The sequence below is a fragment of the Aythya ferina genome (assembly GCF_964211825.1).
Source record: "Aythya ferina genome assembly, chromosome: 22".
Taxonomy (NCBI): Eukaryota; Metazoa; Chordata; class Aves; order Anseriformes; family Anatidae; genus Aythya; species Aythya ferina.
In genome coordinates this window covers 7,063,417-7,076,911 of record NC_140320.1, presented here as the reverse complement: position 1 = coordinate 7,076,911, position 13,495 = coordinate 7,063,417, and the positions used below count along the sequence as shown (strand labels likewise).

The window sequence follows — 13,495 nt, the reverse complement described above, 5'->3', positions numbered from 1 at the left end:
GGAGCTGAGCCGGCTGCTTGGCCACAAGCCCTCTGCTTTGCCTCCTGGCAGGCAGTACAGGAGCCTGAGGGCTGTCCTGGGGCCTGCGCGAACCCAGGGGCCCTCATGTGCCGGGAGTGCTCTGCCTTGTGGAGAGGAATTTCCCGCTGGGGGATAAGTGGAAAGGACAGAGAGAAACAGAGCAAGAGAAACTGAGAGCACCGCGGCCACCACGGCAAGGTGCAGAGCTGTGGCTCCCCTGCAGGCACAGGGGGCTGGCTCCTCGGAGCCGTCTGAAACTCCTGAGCAGGAGCCCTCTGCTTTCTGCCCTGCCTCTGAGCACAGCCTGGCCCTGACTCATCCTTCCTGCGAAGCCCAAGGGCTTCAAGGAGCACACAGCCCGGCCAGGCGCTGCTCTGCTCTCTCTCTCTTCACCCAGCTCGGCTTTGTTCTGTTCTGGAGAGCAGCTGATGCCCTGTGACCCCACAACCCGCTCCTGAGTCAAATCTGGCTGAGACAGAATTTCGAAGTCCCGAGATGAAGTGCGGCCCGGCCCACGCAAGCCACAGCTTATGTTTCATGCGAAGGAATGAAAAACAAAAGCAGCGGGACCAAAAAATGAGGAAGGAGGGAGCCTGGTGGAAAAGAGGCAGTGGGGCCGGGGCTGAGAGGAGAAATGGTTGATGGTTTAGGGGAAAATGAAACAGGCTGAGGAGAAGTGACAGCCCTGCTGGAGGCTCGCTCTGACACGGTGAGCAGCAGAGCCCCGGTGCTCAGCGCTGCCAGGAGCCGCGGCAGGACGCAGGGGGATGCTGCTGGGGATGCTCATCCTGCTGCTGCTTTCCTCTCCCCTGCCGAATGCTCTGTGACATCCCAGGCATCCTGTCCTGCAGCAGCACGCTGTGCTGGGGCTGCTCAGCCCCTCCCCGGCTCAAGGCACCTTGAGAAAACCACAGCTGAGCTCTGCGCTCGCCCCGGGGGCTGCTGACCACCGGAGCTGCGATGAAACCAGAGCGCGAACAGAAAAGAGCTGCCCCCATTTTCAGTGAGGGGCGGAGAGGTTTTGAGTTTGTGGGTCTAACCAGCGCCCGAGAACGCTGCTGAGTTTCCTTTTTATCTTCAAAATAATTGACTAAGCTTTGCGTAGAATTAGCAGTGTTTTTAATAACCTGGAAATCACCTGAGTCAGAGCCGCACTGCAGGGCTTTCTCCAGAACCTGCCGGGAGAGGCAGCGAGGTTCCTGGCAGGGACTGGGAGCTGCAGGTGCCCTGCTCCTGCCCAGCTCCACTGCTCGCACCCTCAGCACCGCTCCATGGGGGCTGTGAGCACCGAGCCCACCTCTGCAGGACTGGTCCTGTGCCGGCACAGCACTGCCATGGGGAGAGCAGCATTTCCCCCTTACTTCCCCGGTTCCCTCAGGCTTCGAAGTCAGAGCAGGGAGCAGAGCAGCCTCGGGCTCTCCCCGTGCATTATTAACAGTATAAAAAGTGTTGGCTGGGGCAGGGAGGCTGCAGCAGGGCTCCCAGCAGCAAGAAGGTGCGGGGATTTCGGCAGCAGGGTGCTGGCTGTGAGCGTGGCATTTAACACAAGGTTGCCGGGGTCAAGCCCAGGTGCACACTTCTCTGTAACTTGCTTTCTGTAGGTGACTTTGTAGTAAAAACAGCAAGGCATCATTCCTGGAGCTGCCACAGAGCTCATTTCGGAGCCGCTCTTCAGAAGAGGAGGTGCCTGGTGCGAGGGCACTGGGGCCAGCTCAGCTCCCACAGGGAAGCACCTCTCCTGCCTTTACACAGCAGGGCAGAGCACTGGAAGGCACTGCGGGGCTGCAAAAAGCAGGCAAAATGCTGCCAGTCCTGCACGGTCAGGGGGAGATCAAGCAGGGAGTCGGGTCCCAACCCCACCTCGAGGGCTGTGGAATCAAGGGGGCTTTGTAGCTTAGCATCCTCCAAGCTTGGGTGGCCCTGGTTGTTTGCCGCACTTCCTAAGAGCACGTGTGGGTGGGGAGCCAGATGAATAAGGGATTTATGCTATGAATAATGCTGGGAGAAATGTGCCTGGAAAAGGCAGCGCTGGTTTTTCTCACACTGACCTCTTCCAGCCAAGGCTGCGCACCCTGGCTGGGGCTGGGAGCAGCTTGGGGCACGTAAAGCACCTTTGGGACCTGCAGCATCGTTCCTCCCTGCTGTGTGGTGGGGAGCAGAGACCATGGAGCAGCTCCGAGCATCAGGGATCCAGGTACAGGCTCCCCACGGCCTCCTTGATCCCCTCTGTGCCCAGTGCTGGGGCAGCTGGAGCTGGGGACATGGCACTGAGGGATGAGGGGCTGGCCCCTGGGCTCCTGCATCCCACACCGAGGCCAATGTGCAGCTGGCCTTGGTGCTGCTCCCTCAGCCCGGCCCCCCCTGGACGTCAGGGAGCACCCAGCTGAGCTGGGTCTTCTTCCCTTCCATCCAGATTTTGTGTTCCTGTTTACCCCAAATGTGCGTTCTGGGTAAAGCAAAGCATCTCCAAGCCTGCACCCACAGAGGAAACCAAAGACCGTTGCTTTTTCCATGCACAAGTTGAGAGCATCGCTCCACCAGCAGATGAGTGAAAAAGCCTCGAGAGAAACGAGGTGGCATCCCACGGCCCTTGCAACACGGCGTTCTGACTGCCTGGTCACTGGGACACAGGAGTGGGTTTTTGGCAGGGCCGTGCACCCCCTCCTGTCCCCAGCCGGTGCTCCCAGCGCTCAGCAGGGGCAGGAGAGGACGCACGGGGACGGAGGATGGGGCAGGCAGCAGCCGGGAGAGCAGCGAGGAGCTGGTGGCAGTCCCGATGCCTGGGGTGCCCGGTGGGCATCCGCACTCCCCTGGGACCAGCCCTCAGCAGCACCCTGGCCTGTGGCCGAGGCCGGTTCCTCCCCGGGGAGCAGAGGCAGGTGTTTTGCACGCCGTGCCTGCAGCAGTTGGGAAAGAGGCAGCGGTGGAGCCGGGCAGGTCCGACTGGTTTCCCTCCTGGCGCTGGCACTGACGTACGAGCCCGCTCGCCAAACAGCTCCTGCCCCGTCCCCGCGCACCTGACTTGGCGCCGCGCTGCGCGCCGAAGGATGGCTGTGCCGCAGCTCTGACCCCAGCCCAGCCCCGCAGCGGCCCATGGAAGGGAAAACCTCGCCGGTAAGGCACGGGCACGGGGGGGGAGGAGTGCGAAGAGCTGCCCTCGGGGGCTCGGGTGCGCTGAGGGAGGAGGAGGAGGAGGATGGCAGCCACCAGCATCCCCGGCACAAGCCCTGTGCTGTCGGAGGGGGTGTCAGGGACCCTCAGCCCCGCTGCTAGTCCAGCCAGGAGGGGTCTGTGCCTCGGGTGCCTTGTGGAGGACGGGGACCGGCTGGTGGCAGCCTGGTGGGCTGGAATGACACCTGCAGGGGCCACACTCTCCTGAGCCCTCAGCGTTTTGGTGGCAGCACTCGGGTGGCCCCAGCTGCCCTCCCTGAGCCGCTCTCCTGGCAGTTTTCCCCTCACTCTTTACAGGTCGGGTCGCTCAGGGTCGGCTCGGTTTCGGCTGCTGGGCCTCGCCGGGGTGCAACGAGCATCCCGTCATGGGGAAAACATCCCCGGCCGGCACGGGGCTCAGCCCGCCCAGGCGCGGTGCTGGGTAATTAGTGCACCGAGCGCTGCGGCTGCGCCAGCGCCAGCCCGAGCGTGCAGAGCCTCAGGGACGGGGCTGGAGGGGAGGCAGCACCCGCAGGAGAGGTCACCCTGCTCCTGCCCCCCGGCACCGGGTGCCTCAGAGGCAGCCTGGAGCAAGGGGAGAGGCCGCGGCCGCATCCTGAGCTTGTTCTTGTGCCGGGCAGCCTGCAGCCCTGTCCTTTTGCCGAGGCCCCGAGCTCAGGCTTGCCCGCCTCCAGCACTGTTTTGCTGCACGGTTCTGTCTGACAGCGGCACCAAGAGCAGGCAGCCACATGGTTTCTTGGTGAGGCTGGGATGTGGATGCCTGCACGTGGGGGAAATTGCCCAGTTCTGGGCATCCCTGGGCCGCCTGGGATCAGTGGCATGGATTAAATGGGCCATCGGGAGCCCTGGGTAGCACCCTCGGCTCCGTAACTGCAGGAGAGGCACTTCAGCTGCCCGTGCCTCAGTTTGCCCACCTGTGGAATGGGGTGAGCAGCGATTACTCACCCCCTGCAACATTTTCTGATCTCTGCCTGAAGGGCTGCGCTCTCTGGCACAAGGTGACCTGTCCCTGGCCCAATTGGGCTGACTCAGTCGGCACAGCTTGTCATCCGCGCTTGCAAAATGCCCCCTGCATGCTTCCAGATTTCATTCCCCCCTGCGTGGCCCCTCTGCGGCACCTGGATCCTACAGCTGGGGGGTGAGCAGTGAGCTGGGGGGGGGACACAGCTCGGATTTGGGTTTTCCCAGGCTGAAAACACGGAGCCCTGTGCAGGAGCACGGTGCTGCGAGGGGACCAGAGGCACCTGCAGGCTCGGGAGGGCTGCTCCCAGGTGCACGGGGACAATGTCGCCGTTGTTCCCTCGCCGAGCTGAGCTGGCACAGAAAATCAGCACCCCCCTGACAGGTGGAAGGCGATTCCCTGCAGGCAGCAGGGTCTGGGCAGCAGGGAGGGGTTGTGAGAAGTGGCAGGAGGGCTCAGCTAGGAAAGATGATCGCCCATTCAGGCAGCTCCCTGCAGCTTATTTAAGCTGGGCCTCTTGCTGCTTGGGTTGACGCTTTGTTTTTCTGCGTGGCTGCTCAACCCTGATGCTCCTCCAGGATGCTGCTGGGCCTCGGCTCCTGTTGCAACACCGCCGGTGCTTCCACTCTCCCTCCCACTCCGAAACTGCAGCTGATTGCTCTCGCTTCCCTCCCTTCCTTCCCCATCGCACCTGGGTGCCGAGCCTCCCGCCTGCCTTTCCCCGGGGATCTGCAGCCTGGCGTGAGTCTGGTGTCCCCATCCCCCGGCGAGCAGGGTCTGGGCTCCCCCAGAAGGGGTGGATGGCCCCAGGGCTCGTGCCTGAGGCTGGGGTGCTTTCCACAGCTCTGCTCAGAGCTGAGTGGAGAAGGAAGGAGGTGCTGTGTGTGTGCGCAGGCTGCCCCGTGGGCTGTGTGCGGCCAGGCACGACTCCCTCTCGCCGTGCAAGGGGCAGAGCTGGGTCCCTGCTGGGGCACTCCCGGGCCCCCACCTCTGCTTGCACCCCAGCACGGAAATCACCGGCTCTCCTTCATCTGCCTGACTTTTAGGCTAAAAGCCACAACAGCGCGAAAAGCTCTCGCAGCCGGTGGAACATTTGCAGCGAGGACGTCAGAAAAAAAAAAAATGGCTCAAACCACAGCCGCACGTGTGAGAGGGGTGCTGCTCCGAGTCTGACTTTTATTCAAAAGGCAGCAAAGGATGAGTAAAGGCTTTGTGGGCAGCAGCTACAGCTCGCTTGTCGGGGCAGCACACGCTCCTTGGCAGAAAAATCATCCCTGTAAAGCCGCTGCTGTTTGCTCTCTGTGCCGGTGGCCACCCAGCAGTAACCTGTTGTGCTGGTTGCTGGGAGCCCTGATAAAACTTTTGTTAGCTCCTCTGATAGAGCTCAAAAAAGAAATAAGAATAATTGGACTTTAGACTGTTGAGGAAATCGGTAGCTGATCGTTCACCCAAGTGTAAGAAAGGGCACGCGCTGCCTGCTCAGCAGCAACAGGAGCAGTTGGAGCTGCAGTGGGTGTCGGTGCTGAGCTGGAATGCTTCTCACCCCGAGCTGGAGGTGCTTTAGCACCCAGCAGAGCTGGCCCCTGGTGAATTGGGGTTGTTTTTGGTGCGATGGCGAGCTCTGTCCTTCCCAGCACTGTGATCCTGCTCATCTGATAACTGCAACGTTACACCTGCGGCAGGAGACGTGCAAAATACCAGATATGTGGCGGTAGCTGGAAGAGGTACTGTGGGTTTTTACAAAAACCCCACTGATGCGTGGGAAAAGCTTTTTCTGGGAAGGGTTTCTGGCACTTGCTGTTCGTTTTATTTGTGCAGTGCAGGACCTGCTGCAGCTCAGCCTTGCCTGCTGAGTTGGCCATGCTTTCTGACAGCAGGTGCAAGGCTGCCCGGGAATTTTTCATGGTGCAAAACTTTCTGCATCCCACCAGCAGGGCTGCTCAGGAAAACCAGCCCAGGGCTCACCCGGAGAACCCCGCAGTGCAGTGCTGGTGTCCCTGCCGTGCACCCGGAGCTGCTGTGAAATTCTGCCATAGGGAACAGTGAATTTTGGCTGCAGGCTGAGCACCTCCTGGCGTGCTGTGGCCGAGGGGTGGGTGATGCTGAGCAGGGAGGTGGCTCTGGGTGGCCGGGAGGCGTTAGCGGTGCGGTGCCGCGGTCCCGGTCTGTGCTGGCAGGGCTGGGTGCTCCTGCTGGGCTGCCCTGGGTGCTGTGCCACAGCTCAGAGCAGGCACGAAAGTGCTGTTCAGGGTTTCCCCCTCCACCACCACGGTTTTCAGCACGGGGCAGCCGTGGCAGACCCCGTGCGGGCAGCGTGTGGCCACGCCGGGTGCGTGACTCAGGGGATAATGCCCAGGAAGTGACAGCGCCGCATTGCAAGGAAGGGCACAGCCGTATTTACAAAGCACGAGCCTGAGCAGGCTCCCGACGTGCTCATTAGGGCCCTGGGCTCCCAGCAGGAAACGGGAGGGCAGGGAAAACCCAGCTGGAAAGGGGGACAGGGTGGCAGTGACGGTGGCACCTGGAGCTCTGCCACCACCGCGCTGTCCCCCTCCCAGGTGCTTCTTGCTGGGGTTGTTTTCTGCTCAGAGGGAAAGGTGATCTGCATCTGCGGGGCCAGAAAGCAGAGGGAGACTCGGAGGGGTGTGTTTATCCCACCTCCTGACGGGCACAGCGGCACCCTAGGCTGGGGGCTTGGGTCCCCGAGCTGGCTGCGCTCTGCTGCCAACAAAGGCAGGCTCTGGATCTGCTTTGTCCCCCTCTTCTGTGGGACAACGTGGTCTAAATTCTATCTGGTTCTTGTTTACGGCCGGCCTCCCTCAACCAGCACAGTGCCAGCAGTGGTCACGGCTCGGTGAGGCGGGGAGGAGGCACGCAGCAGCCTGCAGGGAGCTGTGCACCGGCCAGCCCGTCACTGCCCTGCTCTGTTTGACCCTGTCCTCTGCACGTCCGTAAGGCACACGGCCACGGCTTGTCACCAAAAATGTGCCCGGGATTTTATAAATGAAAGGACGACGGCAGAGGAAATGGTGCTTGTGGTGGGCTGTGCACACAGCAGGACTCTAGAGGGAAATGTGAGGCTCCTGCTCACGGAGCTGATCAAAACTGGGGGAGCTCCCGGAGGAGAATATGTGGCGGAGAGGAAACAAATACATTTTCTTTTGTGAATTCACAGATCGGGAGTGACACAACGGCAGAACAGCATTCCAGGGTGCAGGACGTTTCAGGGCTTGGAAAACACCGATTATTAACTATTACTAAATGACAGTTGGAAATTGCAGTGTATTTTTCAAATGGCTAATTAAAGATAGATGCATAAATTGGGGCACTAGCCCCGTGGAACTGGGCCACGGTGTGACTGCCCCAGTGCCAAACACCCACTTGATTGCTCTGATTGAAGCTATCAGCTGGGAAAATTTGGCCAGCAGCCTCCCCAGGGGGCTGAGCTCTGTGGCAGGGAGTTTTTCAGCCTTCCCAGATGGGGTGCAGGAAGAGGCCCCTCCACAGTCCCTCCCCGTGCTCCCCACGGTGCCGTGGGTGAATATCCACCCGTGGCGAAGGTTGGCGGTGCTGGGCAGCTCGGCTCTGAATGGACTTTGGTTTTGGTTTGGGCAGCGGGTGGCAGCCCTGGGGACACCCCAGCGGGTGCCAGTTGCTGCCACAGCGGTGTCCTCTGCTCGCAGACCACGGCATTGCCCAGCAGCATCCCTCCCAGCCTCCATGCCTCTGCAGCCAGCAGCATCTTCAGCATCCGACCTCCGCAGCCTCGAGAGAACGTCCTTGGCATTAGCTTCAAGCCCTACAGCCCAGAGTCCGGCCCGGCCCCGGCCCCCTGCACGACCTGTGAGAGCACACGTAAGACGACGGTGCCGAGGGTCACCCCTGGCCTCTCTGGCCTGGGGCTGCCCCTTGCCCGGTCCCCCCAGGGAGGGAGGGAGGCAGAAAATGCATCCCTGTGCCCACCACTGGCACTGGCTGGTGATGCTGGGGGCGTGTCAGGGGTGCTGGGGGGACAGCACGGTCTGGGTGCTCCAGGGAGGCTGTGGCTCCCCCTGACCCAGCCTCTATCCTGCCGCTAGGATCCTCGATGTTCAGAGCTCCCTGCATGAGCCAGCGGCGGCTTGCGCTCATCTTCTGCGTCTCCGTCCTCATCGTGCTGCTCGTCGCCCTCATCCTGCTGTGTGAGTGAGCTCCTGGGGGCTGAAAGAGCTCGGAGAGGGGGCTTTGGGCAGCACCGTTGGGCAGGGATCTCTCCCGCAGCCCTCAGCCAACGCGCTCGGGGCTGTGCACGGTGTGCATCCCGCTGGAGGGCAGGCTGGGAGGGCTGGCAGGCGAGCAGGGAGACGCACGCTGCCCATTTTCTGAGTTTTCCTGACATCTGGCGGACAGGAGGGAGCGCAGCTTTCCAGGGAAGTGGCTGGCCCCACGCAGCCCTGCTGCTTTTTGCGTTCTGCTCACTGCAAGCTGAGCGCAGCCTCCCCGAGGGAGCCAAGGAGAAGTGGGGCGAGAGGCATGCAGCCAAATTACTGCTGGGTGGGCTCTGGGGGGTGCTCGGGGCCCTTCCTCGGCCCTGGAGAACGCAGCCTGGCTCGAGCAACAGCCCTGCACCCATGCTGCTGGGAGGCCTGGTGCGTGTTCCTGACCCCATCTGGGTGGGCTCACGGCGCCTTGCCCGCGGTGGGTCCCAGCCTCACGCCCCTGCGCCTGCCTGCAGTTATGTTCTGGCGGTCGCAGACGGGCATCGTGTACAAGGAGCCCGCCGAGAGCTGCAAGGACAGCCCCGTGCGCTGCAACGGCATCGTCGACTGCTCGCAGAGGAGCGACGAGCTGGGCTGCGGTGAGGCAGCGGGACGGGGAGGTGGCACGGGAAGGGGCAGCCCCTTGGTGCTGGGTATCTCTGACCCCCCTGCTCCGTCCCCGCAGTGCGGTTCGGGGCCGACCAGTCCCTGCTCCACGTCTACTCCAGCACCGAGAGCCAGTGGCTGCCGGTGTGCAGCAGCGCCTGGAACGAGTCCTTCTCCAGAAAGACCTGCCGGCAGCTGGGCTTTCAGAAGTAATTCCTCCCACCCTCTTCACCCCAGCCTCGTTTCACCCAGGAGGGCTTTGTCCAGCGCTGTGGTCTCACCGCCTCTCTCCTCTCTCCTCCCAGTGCATCGCAGACAGAATACGTCCCCCTGCACGTCGCTGGCAAGAGCCTCACGGTGACAAACGAGCGCGACACCATCCAGCAGAGCCTCAACAGGTAGCGGGCAGCCCCTGCCCTGCCCCAGTGCCTCAGGGCTGCGCTGGGGCTGGGGCTGAATCCGATTCCCCCTCTTCTGTCCCACAGCTCCCAGTGTCTCACGGGGAAGTACGTCTCCCTGCGATGCACAAGTAAGCGGGCTGGCCGGCCGGGCGCACGGACAAGGGCAGGCAAGGCCAAACAGACACTTGGGGGAGCCTCATCCTGCTGTTTTTGCAATGGGTTGGGCAAACAGGGCAGTTTCCAAAAAAAAGGGAGGAGGATTGCAGTCGCACGGTGTCTGCTGGGCCACCAAGCAGCATGGGGGGGGACGACCTGTGGCGTGCATCCCCCGGGGCTCGCCCCTTCTCTGAGCCCTTTGCTCTCCCCCCCAGCCTGCGGGCAGCGGATTTTGGGGCGGATCATCGGAGGGAAGGAAACCTCGGTGAGCAAGTGGCCGTGGCAGGTCAGCGTGCAGTACGGGCCCGTCCACATCTGCGGCGGCACCATCATCGGCGCGCAGTGGGTGCTCACCGCCGCGCACTGCTTCTTCATGTGAGTGCTGCTGGGTGTCCGCAGCCCTGCTGCTGGGCTGGGCACAGCCCCGTGCCCCCCACGTCTCACCCCCTGCTGATTTCCCCATCCCCCAGGAACAGCATGAAGATCCTGGATGACTGGAAGGTGTACGGGGGGGTCTCGGACCTGAAGCAGCACACGGAGGGCATCCCCGTCTCCCAGGTCATCATCAACTCCAACTACAGTGATGACCACGACGACTACGACATCGCTCTCATGAAGCTCTCCCGGCCGCTGACGCTCTCAGGTGAGGCTCTCCGATGGCTCTGGGCTGGGGGCAGAGGGAGCTGGGGGTCTGTGGGGCTCTGCCGTGCCACGCGTGGTGCCCTGTGTGGGCTGCACGGCCGGGGTCGGTGTGGAGGGGAGCATTTCCTGCACCCCACGCTCCTCCCTAGCTGCAGGGCTGGTGACTACGGCTGTTATTTTGCTCCCGGCTGACTCACCCCTCTCTCCTCGCCTGGTTTTCATCACGCCTCCCTCCAGCTCAGGTGCGCCCGGCCTGCCTCCCCATGCACGGCCAGCGATTCCAGACGGGCAGGTCCTGCTTCATCACCGGCTTCGGGAAGACCAGGGAGAACGAAGGTGAGGGAGGATGCTGGCTGTGCCACAGAGTGGTCCTGTGCGCCCCAGCACCTGCAAGGAGCGAGCACAGTTCTGCTGTGGTCGGAGGGGCCTGGGGGCAATGAGGGGATGAGGCTCACCCTGCCCCATTGCTCCTCTGCCTTGCAGAAAACACCTCCCCAAAGCTGCGGGAGGCCGAGGTGAAGCTCATTGACTACAAGATCTGCAACAGTGACAAGGTGTACGAGGGCTACCTGACCCCGCGCATGATGTGCGCTGGGTACCTGCAGGGGGGGAAGGATGCGTGCCAGGTGAGCCGGGGGCACAGGGTCCGTGTCAGGGGACACGGGGCAGAGCTGCCTGCTTCTCCTCACCTTTCTGCCCCCCTCTGCCAGGGTGACAGCGGAGGGCCCCTGGTCTGCGAGGACAACGGCCGCTGGTACGTGGCCGGGGTGACGAGCTGGGGCACGGGATGTGGCCAGAAGAACAAGCCGGGGGTCTACACACGTGTGACGAAGCTCCTCAGTTGGATATACAGCAAAATGGAGGTGAGGCTGGCGGGGCTGTGTGTATGGAGAGGGGATGCATCCAGCCTGGGCTCAGCACCTGACCCCGTGCTCTCTCCCTTGCAGAGCGAGAACGACTAAGGCCGAGCTGGAACCCACACGGCTGCGCTGGCCGGCACTGACCCCCTCACTGTGCTGCTGCCAGGCGAGACGTGCCAGCAGCTGTGTGCCCCCACATCTCCATCTGCCCTCGCTGCTGGGGACCTGCCACTGCCCAGACTGAAAATGTGGCACCTCCGGAGTGCCCCTGCCCTGGCTGGGGCAAGGGAGGTGGCTGGAGATGGCCGGCAGTGGCTCTGCCCGGTGCTCCCAGCGATGGATGCACCAGCTCCGAGCCACCTCGCCTCGCACCTGCGGCTCCTGTCCTGTAAAAATAGAAGTGTCCGGACTGCGGTGCCAAGTAAATGCTGACCTGCAGGACAGGGGCACGGCTGGTGGGCGAGGGGCTGCTGCCCACCCACGGAGGCAGATGCAGGTGGAAAGCAGGAGCAGGAAAGCTGCGGGGTGCCCATGGCGAGGGAGCCCCTTCCCCTGCACGCTGCGGGGACAGCGCAGCAGGGAGCCCCCAGGAGCAGCTACAGCATCTGCTGGGGGGAGCAGGGGTTGCTCCCCCATCTGCAGAGAGGCCTAGGAAGCACCTTTTAAATGAAGTTCCTCCCTGTGAGATAAAAGCCCATTTATTTATTTTTCTATGCTGTGGAAGTGGTGTGTGCAAGCACTCGCTCCTGGAACTGCGTGCAGCCGCTCTCAGGTCCCTGCTGCCCCAAAAGGATTTCGGCAGCAGCGAGGGGCAGGCCTGTGGTCCCAGGGAGCTGCAGCGACAGGAGCCGAATCCCGAGGTGGAGCATGAAGGAGAGCAGCCCCCCTTCCAGTTGTGGCATCTCCCAGCTGCTGGCTCAGTAACCGGTGCTGGATTTCTTCATCTCACCTGCTGAGCAGCCAGAGCCTGCCTGTCCCAGGGCCATGCTGCACGGTGCCACCGAAGGAAACATCCACGCTCAGCCTGTGCCCCGGAGCAGATGTTCTGAGGCATGCACCTCTGGATGGATGCATGGATGGATGGATGGAAGCCCCCCCAGTGTGTGGTCGGCTGTGGAGGTCCCCAGTGTGCCCGGCTGCTCCACACTCTCAATAAACGTTTCGGTAGTGCTCCATGCAGACAGCTCTTTGGGACCTGCTGGGGGAAGCTGCTGGGCCCAGACCCAGGCTGGGGCTGTGCAGTGGGGCTCCAGGACTGCCCTCACCTCCTGGCTCACTGGGCTCCAGCAGCAAGGCCACGTGTGCTGCAGGGGCTGCAGTGAGGATGGAGCAAGGATGGGGCCAGAGCTCCATGCTGCCCCGCAGTGCACAGTGCTCAGCATCCACTGCACATTGGCTCCTGGATTTTATTTCATGGGGGTGCAGGTGATGGAGCAGCAGGTGGGTCAGGGCTCGGGCAAACATCTCTCTTTGCAGCATCCCCAGCTGTGGGGCTGCAGTTCTTTATCAGATGGGGATCAGTGGCACTGTTTTGGGAACAGCCTGGAGCTGCCTCCCATCCGTCCCTGCCTCTGCCCCCTGGAGCTGCTGCTTCCTTCCCTGGGGGGGATGGTGGCAGGGCAGGGGGGAGCTGACCCTGTGGCCGAGGGCTCAGCACCGCAGCACGCAGCACATCCTGTGGAGGAGGTGCAGAAATCAGCTCCCCGGTGCTGTGAGCGCAGGACTTCCCAGGGCTGGGCAGCTGCTTTCTGACCCGTTTCCCCCCCAGCTAGCCCGGAGGGGTGGCTGGCTGACCCTTGGTGCTGTGTGGGGGGCTCCTTGCACACCACAGCCGGCCTCCTCCAGCCTTGCAGGGCCGTGGGAGATGCAGGCAATACCTGCCAAGCAAAGCCGAGAAGCTGCTGTGGTGCGTGGGCAGCCACAGGCGCGTCCCTGTCCCCTCCTCGCTTCCCGGGAGCACACGCAGGTTCCCAGAACGCCCGCCCACCGGGGACAAGGCTGCTGGCACGCTGAGGGCTGTGGTTTGCAGTTGAATTTTGGGATAACTGATCAAAGTCTGGCTCTGCGTGTGCAGAAAGCACCTACCTCCCCACGGCCCCGGTGCTGGCCCCAGCAGGCCGGGCGGCGCTTGGTGGCTCTCGCCTTGCGCCCAGACAATGCGAGTTGTTGCCTTTTGGGAAGTCCTGAGTCAGCCTGACCTCAAACAGCTTTTCAAAGAAGCAACGCAGAAACCTCCCACGACGTGCTCTGAGGCTGCTTTGAAGGCGGGGAGGCCAAGAGAAGGTTTTTGGCTCACTTTACAGTGGCCCTGCAGCTCCGCCAGCGCGGGGAGGGGACCTGCCGTGGCTCGGGGCAGGGAGGGATTCGTTCCTGGGGACGTGGAGCAAGACCAGCAGCCTTGCTGTGACAGCTGCCGCTGGTAGAACAGCGCTGGAAACC

The 13,495-nt window shown here is 62.6% G+C and overlaps 1 protein-coding gene across 1 annotated transcript; it reads left to right on the top strand.

Moving 5' to 3' along the window:
- The first annotated feature begins 2,972 nt into the window (after positions 1–2,972).
- Positions 2,973–12,235, top strand: TMPRSS13 (transmembrane serine protease 13). The gene is made up of 13 exons (XM_084495664.1): positions 2,973–3,135; positions 7,837–8,008; positions 8,233–8,334; positions 8,868–8,990; positions 9,077–9,206; positions 9,303–9,395; positions 9,483–9,526; positions 9,770–9,929; positions 10,025–10,197; positions 10,434–10,532; positions 10,680–10,822; positions 10,907–11,059; positions 11,144–12,235. Exons 1-13 carry the CDS (start codon positions 3,115–3,117, stop codon positions 11,156–11,158), a joined length of 1,428 nt encoding a protein of 475 aa, XP_084351790.1. The 5' UTR covers positions 2,973–3,114; the 3' UTR covers positions 11,159–12,235.
- Positions 12,236–13,495: the final 1,260 nt, after the last annotated feature.

What these genes read in the sequence shown, in the direction of transcription:
- TMPRSS13 (XM_084495664.1), top strand. Translation starts at nt 3,115, where the DNA reads ATGGAAGGGAAAACCTCGCCG. An exon ending in CGGCAGCTGGGCTTTCAGAA is followed by an intron (nt 9,207 to 9,302) that starts GTAATTCCTCCC and finishes CTCTCCTCCCAG; the next exon opens with TGCATCGCAGACAGAATACG. An exon ending in CCGGCCGCTGACGCTCTCAG is followed by an intron (nt 10,198 to 10,433) that starts GTGAGGCTCTCC and finishes GCCTCCCTCCAG; the next exon opens with CTCAGGTGCGCCCGGCCTGC.